The 15,318-nt window shown below is 43.5% G+C and overlaps 2 protein-coding genes across 4 annotated transcripts in view; one reads left to right on the forward strand and one right to left on the reverse strand.

Annotated features, from left to right (window-relative positions):
• Positions 1 to 3,465, reverse strand: part of si:ch211-278j3.3 (E3 ubiquitin-protein ligase RNF19B) — a 30,270-nt gene extending 26,805 nt beyond the window's left edge. The window contains exon 1 of one of the 2 annotated variants that reach the window (XM_062550217.1): positions 1,772 to 3,465. The gene's annotated coding sequence lies outside the window, so the exon portion shown is untranslated. The remainder of the gene's footprint in view (positions 1 to 1,771) is intronic. The other variant, XM_062550216.1, reaches the window with a different exon arrangement.
• Positions 2,604 to 14,222, forward strand: znf513a (zinc finger protein 513a). Of its 2 annotated transcripts, XM_062550214.1 has the most exons (5): positions 2,604 to 2,717; positions 3,509 to 3,633; positions 4,358 to 4,492; positions 11,722 to 12,660; positions 13,297 to 14,222. In XM_062550214.1, exons 2-5 carry the CDS (start codon positions 3,570 to 3,572, stop codon positions 14,211 to 14,213), a joined length of 2,055 nt encoding a protein of 684 aa, XP_062406198.1. In that variant the 5' UTR covers positions 2,604 to 2,717; positions 3,509 to 3,569; the 3' UTR covers positions 14,214 to 14,222. The 2 variants fall into 2 exon arrangements, with proteins under 2 accessions (XP_062406198.1, XP_062406199.1); XM_062550215.1 differs by lacking the exon at positions 3,509 to 3,633 and having other exon boundaries at positions 2,616 to 2,717.
• Positions 14,223 to 15,318: the final 1,096 nt, after the last annotated feature.

Below are 15,318 nucleotides of genomic sequence, written 5' to 3' on the forward strand. Positions count from 1 at the left end.
AGCAACTCTGTGTTGACTGACTAGATGAATGAATGAATGAATGAATGAATGAATGAATGAATGAATATGGTTATGTGACCAACCAGAACAACTGGTTGCATAGCTCTGGGGATTAAGGCAATACTCGAGTCGGCTGTGCAACAGAGATCAGCTTCCACTGTCTTACGTTCAGCCATTGTACCAGTGCATTCAGGCCCCTCAGTTACATAATCAGCTTGGCTTCAGACAGTCTCTCATACATCCATCTCCTGCGGATCGAGCAAGCACAGTGCTGCTGCTTGGCCTTGGCCTGTCGTGCCAAAAAAGCACCAAAGCTTCTTACGAGACCACACGGAGGCGAAGGTAGGAAAGAGCTGAACTACGTTTGAAGCAGAACAGTTACACACAGCACAGCACAGGCAGTAACTGTTGCTGTCATTGTTGCTTATCATGTGACCTCTTTTAAAGAGCCCTGTGGATGCTGAGAAAGAGGTGACCCGTCCATATGAGGATTAGGAAGCACATTTCAGGCTACATAGTTGGTCTCACACATGACTTCTTGCCTCAGTCAGTCAGTGCACAGTGCAGTACGGTCTTAATAAAGTCTGAGATAGATAAGAGTGAGCATATAGGCTACATTATTGACAGCATGTCAAGTCAGGCTACCTCACAGACATTCATTCAACATCACATAAACAGTTGCTTTGGATTACAATATAACGGCATGGATCAAAGTCTATCCTGCGAAGAAATAAGCACTCTTATTCTCGTGTCAATAATGCCACGTTGCAGGAGAAAAACAAATTGGTAGCTTGCTGAAAATTGGTAGGCACATTCAAGCGACCTTGTCAGTCAAATCTGAAATAAAATGCGCTTGGCGTAGGTTACAGTTCAGCCTATAGGCTATACTGTTTATGAGCTCTGAACTGATTGCGTTCTTAAAATTATTCGGCCAGCCACATTCTGCGATTACCTGCTGTAGTAGCGGCTTGTAGCCTACTACAAATAGTTGGACATGCCTACCACTCTGTCTTTCACGTCCAGGCTATTTGGAATGCGCGAACATATTCTAGCCAAAATACGCATACGACAAGACCCGCAATAGATCGGTTTCTCCAAAGTCCTGCTTAAAAACTACTGAAAAGCTGTTGCTATGCAATCAAAGGAAATTATATGGTCCGTTTTCAGCCCGGCGGCATGTATCTGTGAGGGAGGAGACAAGGCAGACCCCATTAAATAACTCCATCCGGACAGGAGAGCGCCAATGCGGGTTTTGATAGCATATTCAAAACATATGATTGACACCCCTAAGTGTCCCCTATACTCTCAGGATCTGTTATAATAATAACAAAAACGCTCAGTTTGATCCACCTGCAGTTTTATGGTGCAGCTAAACGGGTCAGCGGATTTGCAAGAATTCGTCTGAAAGCATGTTCACTTTGGGGAGACTGCAATGAGGCGCTGGACTTTAAACGATATCCTTACCAGACTCGAATGCATAGAAATGAGAGCGTACTTGTGTTTATTCCAAGAAATATTTAGGCTACTTTAAAAACACCCTACCAGCGCACGCCGATTTAAATAATTAATCATATGGTCTGGCCAGGGTATCACTACACTGCAGGGAGTGGCAAGTTTATCATGTATTCCATCACTCCTCTGTATAAATATATACCTGTAAAGGTTTTCTGCATATTTTAAACAAACAGAATTGGTAACTCGTTTGAGGTAGCCTAAAACATATGAGACATGAGAATATAAAGGATAGGCTATGAGGAAAACGGCACCTTACCTTCTGTCAGCGCTCTTTCACACTGCTACCGCCGCCGATTGGCTCCTCCCATTGAACAGCCGAGAACGGTGGGTTTTCCCGAACCCTCCCACTGCTGCATATTGTCCGTCACCCCCCGGTCTACTGCATGTTTCGCTGGATCCCACGGTCGCACCAACGCTACATGACGTTGACAAGGAGATCCCCGTTAACCTCCGAGATTCCCTCCCCTTTCTGTGCGCTATAAGGATGAAGCAGGCATAAAAAGAACCGTCCACTAGAAAAAATATCACCGAGGAAAATAAAAAAAGACGGTCCATTCTTGAATGAGGCTATTTCTCATTGATAGTTAACAGAGCATGGTTGAACTAGCTCGAAACGAATATATCCTCCAAATTTCCCTTACGCCTATCTGCATCTAGGCAATTAGATAATAAATCAGAGCTAAATCAGAGCTAAATGCACAAGAATCTAGGCTGCTTTAGCCTAACTGGAGGGCAGTTGCTTATTTTGAAGGGCTTGCATTAAATAGTTATTTCAGGTAGAAGTAGGCTAAGCAGAAGTTATTTCACTAATGAAAATGAAATAGCCTAGAAGACCTGACTAGGCCTACAGTCACATAAGATAGGCCTAGCCCTACATTAAGAACACAGGAAGCCAATGATTATCAAGCCATTAGATGTCAGTATATCCTTTAAAGCCATTAGGCCCACTTTCAATCAGATTAGCCTTCTCTGGCTATGCCATAACCAACATAAGAAGATGGCTTTAATAATAATAATAATGCGCAAATGCGTGTGAACTACAAATCCCAGTTGACTGGAGAGGTCAAAAGGAAACGGAAATACGCAACATAGCGGAAGAGAATGTATACAATAGCAATCTAAAAATCAATTAAGTTATGAAAAAAAGCCCATTAATTGCCTTTCTTTGTGGCCGATGTTGTTATGGAATGGCGGATAGCTAGGTATTGTATTTTCTACGCTGCGTATGTTTTTGCATATTAAGAAAATCATTATTCACACGTACAATCTAAACTATGAATATGTTTATGAAATGTTGTTAGCTACCTGGCTAGCATAGCTTGTTTACTAGCCAAGTTATCCTCATCGATAGCTCGGCTCGTGACAAATAGAATTAAAATAGCGAGACGAACGTGTGTGATATCTAAGGATCTAGCCCCTTCTCAGTTTGCAAGCTAAAATTAGCAAGCTAGCTCGCTATCTTGTAATCTTGACAGGTAGCTCAGTTAGCTAGCTAGCTAAGTAGAGACTAACAGATACACTACGTTGTTGATGTATCCGTGAAAATGAAAACTCATAACTTAGAAATATATTTTTAGATATGCGCTTGCAACAACACATTAACGGTTCTTATCTGGCTGGGTAGTTTGGTTTACCTGGTCTAGTGTTAGCTTGTGCAGTTGCTGTCACATGGAAAGAACAAATACCCAACAAGCTAGCAAGATAGCTAGCATTTACAACTTAAATTGTGTCAACGTTTATCTAAACGCTATCTAAATAAACGTTGTCTTTTTGGTATAAAACATTATCTTGCCACTGCTAATTGATCGAATTTATAATCGCCAACAGCATTTCAAGATTTATGGCTAGCAAGCAAGCAAGCTAACCCCAGGCTATTCGTGTTTTGGATGTCATTCGATTTTGCAACAGCTCTGTTCGATGGGGTTGTTGACATTCCAGTGCCAGCGGCTCTAAAACGCGTTGATTCACACAAACCCGTGCCTTTTAAATTTAGAAAAGATGTCAAATTCCTAACAATGAGCTGATAGATACATGAGGCATCGTGAAGCAGGTGCATGACCAGAGAGGCTGACTGGAAGATGCCAAGAAGAAAACAGCAGAATCCACAACCTGTAAAGTGTAAGGAATTCATCCAAAACAAGAGTTTGGGGCCGATGAATAACACAATTGGGAATAAGGTGGTGGGGGTGTGATCTGACCTTTGATTACTTTTCTGTTTTAATACTTGGGTGTTTTTGTGTGAGTGTGTGTGTGTGTAAAACAGATCAAGTAATACCTTTCAGTAGTAAAAAGAAAGCAAGTGCCCTACAATCTTTTGAAATTGAGCGAAGAGACATCTGTTTGTTTACTGCACTGGTCACTGTTGACATAATGTAATAATGAAAAATCCAGTCAGATGCATATAGGAAGACCAGCTCTTAAGTTCCATACACTCATACTACTCGCACCTGTTAATCTGGCTAAATGTTACTATTACAGACTCTACAGATGACATAGGAGGTGTAGATATCTAAATAAGCTAACCTTAACTCTCTCTCTCTCTTTTATTTATTTATTATTTTTTAAAAAGTACTGTATTCTCATTCTGGTTTTTGTACATCGCTTGCTTTGCATGGAAGCAGAACGCTAGTACACTGGTAGAGAGACCTGGACTTCAACGGGGTGTTGACTGTGCGGAGCCCTTTTATGTGTCATATTTTCATTTTCATTATACTTGTACTAATGTGTTAATGTAAGCATGGTTTTGAATAGTTGTATGTCAATGAATTGGGACGGAGTAAGCCTAATGGTTGTTTTTTTATTATTATTAATGTTCTTCCACTTCTTCTTCTTTTTTTTTTAGTGGATTCTGAAGATGATATAGGAGTTGAAACCGCAGCAAGCCTCACATTTGAGAGTGATCTCATCCTGGGACAAGATCTTGATTTTACAGACCCAGACAATGATGGGAAAAGCATAGGGCTGGATAGATACACAGGTGAGTTCATAAATTAATGTAATCCTCTGAATATTAAATGCAGTCATCTGTTCGGATTGATTGACTTATACATGTGGTTATAAGGACATTAATAAGATAACAATATGTTTTTGTATATGTTTATTATTCTAGCAGACACTTTTGTCTAAAGTGATGTACAATTATAACAATAAACATCATTAAAGGTAGGGTATGGAATGAGCTTTGTTGGCCATTTTTGCAAAATCACTTGAAATCCTATTCCTAACCCACTTATAGCCACTAAGTTGGAAGCACTGAAATGGAAATTAAACATGTCAATCATCTGCGGAACGGGCAGGGCTCGAAAAACTCCAGCCAATAGAATTCCTCACCCCATACCATCATTTCACAGCTCGTTCGTCAATCTAACGTCTTACTCCTCTTCCTGCTCCCCCTCCCCACCGCGCGCGACCCTTTCGAAAGCTGGTGACCGCGAGTCAGTGCTGAAACGAAACCAACTGCCTGCTGCTGCACGTCCATGTTCCCCTCTTGTTGTGTGTCACTTCATTTCTATACAAACTAACTAAGGCAGCGGATACCTACGGAAACTCAATCACCCACGCAATAAATAAGCTATGTAGCAAAAATTACATTTTACCGTGACACGAAGAGTGCTGTAAACATGAAATCGAAACTTAACAGCTTGGAGCTACGGTGGAATAGGCGAACCAACGGGCCAGCACTAAACTCGGATATTTCAGGAGATAATCGCCCTGGTAAGAACAAACCAGATTCTGTTCAAATATACACACCTATGGCTACTGAACCATATGTACTACAACCCTTTGGAGGTGAATAAAGAATGTAATTGGGGAAGTTGATGTGAGTGATTGTATGGAGACTAGAGCTCATAGTGCTGTAGACGCCAGGCTGGCATTTCATTTAGCCTGGCTCGCTCTCGCGCTGCGCATTTGAATTGTCGCTCGTGCATGGAGGGCGGGACTTGAATGTTGTATATGTTCAAACTCTGCCGTCCGTTTTGCTAATTCCGTACCCAACCTTTAAATAATCAGAACATCTTAATAACATTTTAAAGTAGTCATGTAGCTTGCACAAAAGACACCAATGATAGTAATACCTTAAAACAATTGCACCAGAATAATAACAATAGCAAATTGCAATAACAATGACCATAAATAGATACAAATTGTAATATACTATGTAATTAATTAGTTAGATGGAAGGTCAACTGATGAACAGCTGGGTCATATTGTTTTAATAAACCCTTTTTTAATAAGCCATTTTAATGACCCTTGACTTTGAACATTGGACCGAATAAGAACAGTAAATATGATTATTGTGGCAAAGCAGATGTTTCTAATATTTCTAATATTGAATATTGCCAAATATTATTGTTAGCCACTTACCAACACATGACATTGGTTAGTATGGCACAATCTTCAAGTTAAGGCTCCTTAACCTCCTTTGATCTTTGTATAAATTATAACACTGACCATCTGATTTTGTGTAACATCTGAATTTGTATATATTTTTTTACACTGACTTATTCCGTCTAAGTATGATATCCTAAAACGCATCACTGCATCTGACACTTAACTCTGCCATGAACCTTTTGCCCACTAGAGTGCAGCATTTTCTTTAAACTGCTTTGCACTGATGCATAATGTTTTAGAAACACCTTGGGTGCAGTTGGTCTTGCTATTCCTTTACTTTGCCCTGTGAATGAAGGTGCCTGGAGCAGGAACTTCTGTTTTTCCCCTCCTTAGTTAGATGTGAGTAACGTAGCCTTCAAAACATTTGCATTAGAAAACTATGGTGTTGTTCCGTTTGCTCAAATGGCATTGCTCAAAATACATTTGAAATATAAAAATATATATTTAGATGTTACCATAAAACTCAACTCAAAATTTAAGATAAGTAACGAGTAGATATGTTTTTTTTTTTTTTAATGTAGATAAGGTCTGCTTTGACAACACAAGAAGATATGTTGGACACTTCAACCTTAGAATGAAACTGTTCCATGCAATATGTAGACATATTCATCTGTCCTTTTGTGTCATTCTTTCTCACTATAATGCACACAAGTCATTGTTGTAGACTTCTTTCAACATATTTGTCACAGCAATATGTTTCAAACAAATAGGCAAACGAATAGCAACCACCACATGAAATACTGGCTTTCTTCTGACCTCTGGACAGTCAAGTTAAACACAAAGTCAAGGGAATGATCAAGCCAAGGCATGCTAAGTACGGTCTTATATATTTTGGACAGGAGAGGGCAGTGTTTGGTAAATTATGTGATTACTAATATGACATCCAGTCAGTCGAGTGAATTGTTTTGGTCTTGTGTGTAGCATGGGTAAAATTATTTGTAGAATTAGAATAGAAGAATACAATAGAATTTGTAAGATTAGATTAGATTAGATTAAACTTTATTGCCATTGTGCACAATACAAAGACAATGAAATGCAGTTTGTGTCTAACCACAAGTAAAAAAAACAGAAAAAGGGCAATGTGATAAACAAATTATAGGCCGGTGGTGCATAGACAGGACAAGATATATAGTGCAATCTAGACAGTAATATACTGTAGCCTACAGTTGATTTACAGAATGTGGTTTACATTAATAAAATTAGATATAAATATGTGCAGTGCAGCCTATTCATGGGTTTCATCAGGTCCCTTTCCACGGGTGTATCAAATCAAGCACCTTGATTATCAATGCCGACTGCATGGTGTGCTTGTTTAGTACACCTGTGGAAAGGGACCCGATGAAATCCATGAATTAGCAGTAACCTTATAAGAGCATGATAAATATGGTATGAACAACATGTACAAATATGTACTGTGTAGTAGGGCCGCACGATTATGGTAAAATTTCACAATTATTTAATTATTTTGTTCAATATTGAGATCACGATTATTAAATGTGATTATTTACTGTGATTACATTTTCTACATTTTTAAATGGAATTTTAAATATAATCCAACAGGAAAAAATACATGTAAAAACATAATGCACACGACAACTCAAGACAAAAGAAGAGCATTGTTATGAAACTGAATGTAGCAAAATAGTCATTATATTTCGATTATGTTTGTCAAAATCACGATTAATTGATTAATTAGATTAATTGCACAGCCTTACTGTTTGTAGTAGTAGTAACATTATGAGGGTAGTAAGAAGAATATAGATATGTGCAGTATACAGTCATATGTTAGCCTACTGTGTGGGGAGTGCGTGCTTGCTGCTGAGAGGGTCTCACACACAGAGGTTAGAAGGGGAAAGAGGAGGGAGCAGCACTTTACCTCAGGTCTCCCTCCTGGAGCAGGGAATAGTGTGTAACTAATGCAATCAGTGGGTTAAGCACATTCCATTCATAATATTCAAAAGAGACCTGCCGTTTCACACACAAGTGATTTATACACTCACACAGGTAGATAGCTACACTCACGCGCTATGCTTTCATAGTTTCTCGAATTTCCCCTTGGGGATCAATGAAGTTTCTATTTACCTATATATCTATCTATCTTTCAATCTAAACAGTGTTTTTAGGCCTAAGAGTTTAAAGCAGGAAGGATTAGTTTTAATTTGATCATCTTCATAATGGGAAATTTAACATGACAGTTCCCCTGTTGCCCCTATCTCTGCGCATTTTTCATGTGTGCAGGCCTTCTACATTCTAGTTTGCCATTTGCCTAATTTTGTGGCAAAAGTTAAATACTTTTTTCTTAATATTAATCATTTAAAATTGATTATTAATAATTATTTTTGTTTTGCAAGATTTGCATTTAAATCCCTATGGGGAGATTATTTGCAAAATGTTCAATGAAAAACATCTTATTTGAAATAATTTCTTGCCTTTTGTCATATCACAAAATAATCTAATTATAATCTAATAATCTAATAATCGCAATCGGAAATCGAATGTTGAGAAAAGAAAATCGAACAGCCCTACCACTAGAGGGTTAAAAGGGTTAGAAAACGGTTCTAAAATCCTGCTCGCCAAGCCCACACCGCTGAACGCCTTGTCCGGTGGGTGCCGGCCTTTAATATGATGAATTGAAACATTATGACAGACTCCAAAAGCAAGTCACTCACACATCCAAAGTCATCCACACACTTCACTCCTTAACTCATGCACACCTGACATATGATACTGATGTGTTGGACAATAGCTGTGTTAGCTGGAAATAACCAGAAATAACCAGAAACTCAGTTTAGATTAAACTGAAAGGTGTTGCTTGTGTCTGCAGAATATGATAAAAAAAAAGAAAAGAAATGGCTTCGATTATTGTTGCAGGAAAATCATTGTGCCTAATCATGTTTAGATTGAAAAAATTTAGCCACTTAATCCTACCCCTAACCCTAACCTTAACCCATGCCTAACCCTAGCGCCTTCCAGGCAGCGCTGCCTTGAAGACAATGTTGGGCCCAAAACACCAAGAAACCCAGACTAGTAGCCTATTTTACTAATGTATACAAATAAGACGGTCATTGCTGTTCAACAGTTCTGTCTCTTTGATTTCTCTTCAAAATGTGTTATAATATAGTGTGTAGTTTATGAGATCATCACAACAATAATAACAACAATAGCAGCTAAATGTTGATATATGCTATGCTAATCCTGAGTGTTCAAAAGTATATCAATGTGTGTCAGCATACACATTTAAGTCGTTTATCATCTCCAGCACAGTCTACCTAGATAGCTTTTAGAAACCTCAAACTTTAGATGAATTCCCAATGTCTCTATATTGTTGTTTGGTTTTGAAGGGGAAATGCCTTTGTGAGAATTTATTGGCAAGGTTTGATCCTTACCCAGCCCACAGTGGCTCTTTTTGTGTATGTTTCCTTCCCTATCGCAGGCTTGGTGTTCGGGTCTGTTGCGTTATGATGCAAATGGAAGCCATTAGCAGCGAATGAGTGTTTTATGGTGACACATCAGTCAGGGAATGGTTAACATCCCTCATGTGGTGTGTGTGTGTGTGTGTGTGTGTGTGTGTGTGTGTGTGTGTGTGTGTGTGTGTGTGTGTGTGTGTGTGTGTGTGTGTGTGTGTGTGTGTGTGTGTGTGTGTGTGTGTGTGTGTGTGTGTGTGTGTGTGTGTGTGTGTGTGTGTGTGTGTGTGTGTGTGTGTGTGTGTGTGTGTGTGTGTGTGTGTGTGTGTGTGGAGGGGGCTGGGGGCTGAAAGGGTGGGGAGCTGTGGGACTGTTTTGCTGATGATGGTCTTGTCAGGGTGAACTGACGGAAACCGAAAACTGGTGGATCTCCCCCCACTGAAAAAGAGACAAAGAGAGAAAAAGAGAGGGAGAGAGGGGGAAAAAAATAGCATCCTGCTACCATTATTATATAAAGGGTCGTCAAGACGACCATCATCATCAAGGACACCATTACGGGAAGGCATTTATTCATCATCATCATCATCATCATCATCATCATCATCATCATCACCGCTGCCGCCTTCTCCACTCTGTGTCATTATCATCATCATCATCATCATCATCATCATCATCATCATCATCTCCCCTCATCACCATCAGGACAGCCATTATAGTCATCATCATTATCATTAGGCAGAGTAATCATCCACCGGGGGTTTGCGAAAAGCCCAATATAAAGCTCAGACCAGGCAGTCGTCTCTCTCACTCTCCGCCGCGCTCTCACTCCCGCTCGCAGTCTCCCTCTCACTCCGCGCTGGGTTTGGGGAGAGAGAGACGCCGTGTCTGTGCTCCTCTCTGTCTGCCTGTGTGAGTGTGTGTGTGAGTGTGTGTGTGTGTACAGCAGCAGCAGCTGCAGGCTCGCTCGCTCGTTCACTCGGTCTGCTGGTCATCTCTGGCTGCCAGAGAAGGCCGTTTGTCCAGCCAGACAGCACAGCCAGACAGAGAGGTGGCTAGAGAGGGCCAGCTCCCTTCAGGCTCCCTTGCCGTCTCCACATCCTCCTCCTCCTCCCCCCATTGGCTCTTATTCTCAAAGGACAGTGTTATTTTAACGTCTTTTTTTTGTTTTGTTTTTGTTGTTTGTTTTTCGTTTTCTAAAAAGCCTTTCAAAGCTTGTTGGAAGACCACGATCTCAGTAAGTATAAAGCGACGGGAGGTTTTTGATTACTTGAAAGGTGATGAAATAGCTTGAATACGGGTGTCATTGAAGGGGGGAAAAAAAGATCACTGTAATAGTTTGTCGTGATGCTCTTCTGCTTTGTCGATTTCAAGTTTGTTGTGGGATACTTGCACTGGGTGTTTAGGGGCATGCTGTTGCTGGGTTTGTTATTGTTTTTTTCCACAAAAAGGATTTTCTGCGTGTGTTATGATAAACTGTAGGGAAGTGAAGCATGCAATGTAATTATGAAACACTGTTAAAAGATTTCAACACCATATGTATTGTCTGTCCACGTTGAATGCCTTGGATTAGCGATTCAATTCAACAACTTCTGCTTGTTGATGGCAATCAATAGAAAGGCTGTGAATGAATGAAAGACAGAAATACATTGTAACAGATATTTAGCATTTATGACATTAGACATTATAGTATGTAATTTTGCATGCATGTATATCACACTGTAATGCATATGTAATTTTGCATGTCTAGATGTATTTGCTGCGTAATAATACATGCATTATGTAGATGATATAGCGTATACATACAATGTTTTTATGACCAGTGTGACCAGTTCATTATCACCAGAACAACGCTAATATTTAGATCTAATAGGGAACTTCCCCATGGCATAGTGAATATTTATACTACTGATTATGTTTCAGTTTCAGTCAGCATAAATGGGGAGTTATCCTTCATGAAGCGCTGACATGACAGGATAATATGGTGCCCTGGTTCTGCTATAGAGGAAGCCTTTGATATTGTGAACCTCTCAGATTACCTGCTGCTACACGTGTATGTGAAGTTGCGTGGTCTGTTTTACAAATGTCTCCGGATGATTTCTTGTCAAAAAGGCTTTATTGGACTTGCAAATAGCTCTTCATAACTTACAGTAAATGGGGATCACTGCAAGACTAGATACTGTTTTGTTTTTTCTTGCAAGGCATGTAAATTATAAAATAGTACTTTTTCCTCTATGATATACTATGTGTTTGATTTACATTTTTCAAATATTCTTCGGAGGTCAAAGAAAACATAATGATCCGGCATAGGGATTTATGTCACAGTTGCTGAATTACAACCACATGTTCACAAATGACCACCCACCCACCCGTCGTCACCTGTCTGCTTTGTGTCCACCTGTGTCCCCTGCAGCTGACCTGGGCTTGCCCGTGTTCTCCCTGGCCGACGAGGAAAGCTCCTCCTACAGCCGCCTGAGCATGGAGAGCGACACCGACGAGCCTCGCGGCGAACGCGACGCGCTCACCACCGCCGCCGCCTCCTCCTCCTCCGCCGCCAACGCCTCTGCCTCCACCACCCCCTCCTCCGAGTCGGCCTTCCCCTCCTACCTGGCCTGCAGGGCCTGCGGACGGCTGTCGGAGGACCCCTTGGGGACCGGCCTGGACCTGGTGGGGCCCTACTGCCTGCACTGCTGCAAGGCCGGGAGCCTGGGACTGAGGGAGGGGCCCGGGGGTTACCGGAGGGCCGCCGGATGTCCCGCGGCCTCGAGGTCGGAGGCGGAGGACGGGCTGCTGGACAGGGAGGGGCTGGGGTTGGTCGCCGGCGACGACGACGGCTCGCTGCTGAAGCTGCACTCGTGCCACCTGTGCGGCTTCTCGTCGCGCTACGCCAACCACGTCAAGCGGCACATGAAGACGCACAACGGCGAGAAGCCGTACCGCTGCCCGCTGTGCACGTACGCCTCGGCGCAGCTGGTCAACCTGCAGCGGCACCTGCGCATCCACACCGGCGAGAAGCCGTACAAGTGCCAGAGCTGCGCCTTCGCCTGCAGCTCCCTCGGCAACCTCAAGAGGCACCAGCGCATGCACGTCGCCAGCGGGGCGGCCACGATCACCGCCGCCGTGGCCGCCACACCCGCTTCTGCCGCCGCTGCCGCCGCCGCCGCCGCCGCTGCTGCTGCTGCTGCTGCTGCTGCACCACCACCACCCAGCACTAGAGGGCAGCAGCAGCAGGGAGAGGGGAGCCGAGTCCCTGGCGGCCCACGGAGGAGTGCCGTCAGTGGGGGACACAGTCTGCGGAGGCCCCTTAGGAGCCACAGAGCCAGGGCGGAGGCAGCTAGGACGAGTAATAACGGTAAGGAGGAGCTGGTAGAGAAGAGGAGTGATGTTATGGTGTGTGCACGGTGTGATGTTACGTATGCCTTACAGCCAGGCTGCACCGGGTCCGCAATGGAATCACTCTGTTTACGGAGGGTTTTTTTTTTTTAAGAATGGTCTAATTTTTTTCCAATGTGCCCATCACTGTCGTGTAGCCAATTCCACTGATTATAGTGGAAGCTGATTGATCCAGCAGCGGCTCCACTAACTAAACGCTTCAATTACGTGCCTGATGTAGCCTCACTGCTAGTTCACGTTTTGATGTTTCACCTCCAGTGTCTTCTGTTTTCTGTGTGATTTTCAAATGCACTACGGCTGTTATCAAGTTAGCAGGAACAGGTCTGCACCAAGCAGCGCAGTCATTTCTTGCCTCGAGTTATAGATCTTACACAGTCTTGCATAAAAACAGCATCATTCTGTTCTAATACAAGAGATTACTCTCTTTGTTATTAACCTCATGACAGATTAATTCATATTTAACAAGTATCTGTGCATGAGCACCTTGTCATGAGTCGCTGTTATGATCCACCGGAGATGTTAAGCTTCAGAAGCAAAGGTTAAATTATTTATGACTTAATGTTATTTGTTCTATTTATATTTTTCCCTCTTCCAGACATGGTGTCCCGAAATGACTTGGCTCATCTACCTGTGGGTGGAGGCGATGGAGGTTTCCTGCAGGCTTTCGACGGCCCCAGAGCAGAACCACAGCAGCAGCAGCACCACCACCACCACCAGCACCACCAGCGCCCCCCCGATCTCCACTCTCCTCCTCCTCCTCCTCCTCGTCGTCCTCCTCCGCCCGTTCCCCCTCAACAGCCCCAGCCTCCCGCCTCGCTGCCCCCTCTCCTCTTCCCCTTCACCTGCCGCCTGTGCGGCGTGGCCCTGGACGACGAGGACGGCTCCTCCGCCCAGATCTGCGCCCGCTGCACCCTGGAGCTCCTCACCAAGGACTCGAGCGGCCCCGGGGAGCGTTCGGGCGGCGCCAGCGAGCGCGTGTACACGTGCGCGGCGTGCCCCTTCCTCACGCACTACCCCAACCACCTGGCGCGGCACATGAAGACGCACAGCGGCGAGAAGCCGTACAAGTGCCCGCAGTGCGACTACGCCTCGGCGCACTTCGACAACCTCAAGCGCCACCACCGCGTGCACACGGGCGAGAAGCCCTACAAGTGCCACCTGTGCGAGTACGCCTGCGGCAACCTGGCCAACCTCAAGCGGCACCAGCGGGTGCACTCGGGCGCCAAGCCCTTCCAGTGCGCGCTGTGCAGCTACAGCTGCAACCAGAGCATGAACCTCAAGCGCCACATGCTGCGGCACACCGGCGAGAAGCCGCACAAGTGCCAGGAGTGCGGCTACACCACGGGCCACTGGGACAACTACAAGCGGCACCAGAAGAAGCACGGCCTGGCCGCCGACGGATGGGTCAAGGTGCAGCTGCCCGGCGGGGGCGAGGAAGGCGAGGAGGACGAGGAGGAGGAAGAGGAGGAGGAGGAGATGATGGTCGAGGAGGAGGAAGGGGAGGTGGTGTAGGTGCGGACTGAACTGATGGGTGGTGCCAGAGGTGGGGATTTTGGGGTTATGGAGTAGGGAGGGGGGGGTGAGTGTTGGAAGAGAGAGATGAGTGGGATGAATATCTTAAATAGATGGGAATGAACAGATTGAATGCAATGGACGGAATAAACTGATTTAATAAATGCAGTTGCCTATGAGGTGATTGCACACTTGAGATAAATCGATTGAGGAAAGGGAAGAAATAACTTGAGCTGTGAAACAGTTGTATAGTGAGATTTCAGATTGTGTTCAAAGGAGAAAAAAAAATCTACCAGCATAACCTTGGATGGTGTTTCTTGGTGTTTGTCCTTCCCCAGATTTCTTTTTTTCTTTTTTTTTTTTATCATTGTGAGTGTGTGTGTCCTTAAATCATCCATTGGCTGCTATGTTGACCAATTGTGCACAACTTTTTTAAAAAGACAAACTTTGTACACCAACTGGAATGTTCTGTTGCCTTGGCGATGAAGAGAACCGGAGTGGAGTGGAGTGGAGGCGAGGGTCTGCCTTGTGTCTCCGCTTGACAGAACATTCACTGCACACACCTTCTGTGAGTCCTGTTTGCCAAACATGCCACTGACACTAAACCGAATGCTCCACGCACTGATGTCCTAAGCCTGGCCTGCCTTGGTTCTGCATTCACTTCTAGGAAAGGTAACACGTGCAGAATATTATGGGATGCAGGCAACACTGTGACCTTATGCCATACATGTGAGACATTTTTAGATATGCCAATCATGTTTGATTTTTTTTTCTCTGTCTGTCTGTCTGTCTGTCCCCCACAAAGTCCTTATCTGCGAAACTTGGAAAGTTTTTCGTGAACGCTCTTAACGCAAGTTCTGAACATTTGAATTTCAGCGCCGCAGGGACTGGTAGTGGCGTTGGAGGGTGTGTTGCGTTTTGGCGGTTAGTTGAGTCTTATAACTGTGAAATAGCTAATTTTGTTTTTTTGTCTTGTCAGTTTTTTGGTTGTTGTTTGTTTCACTTGAAGTCTGATAGCAAGCATGAGAGTGTTAAGTTGAATATGTACTATAAATAGCGTTTATTTTTTTAAACGTGACTGCCTTGATCCATTTGAAAATCATAT

Source organism: Sardina pilchardus, chromosome 12, assembly GCF_963854185.1.
Source record: "Sardina pilchardus chromosome 12, fSarPil1.1, whole genome shotgun sequence".
Classification (NCBI taxonomy): domain Eukaryota; kingdom Metazoa; phylum Chordata; class Actinopteri; order Clupeiformes; family Clupeidae; genus Sardina; species Sardina pilchardus.

Coding starts and splice junctions, on each gene's coding strand:
- znf513a (XM_062550214.1), top strand. CDS start 3,570: ATGACCAGAGAGGCTGACTGGAAGATGCCAAGAAGAAAACAGCAGAAT. Junction 3,634..4,357: donor GAATCCACAACCTGTAAAGT/GTAAGGAATTCA, acceptor TTTTTTTTTTAG/TGGATTCTGAAGATGATATA. Junction 4,493..11,721: donor AGGGCTGGATAGATACACAG/GTGAGTTCATAA, acceptor TGTCCCCTGCAG/CTGACCTGGGCTTGCCCGTG.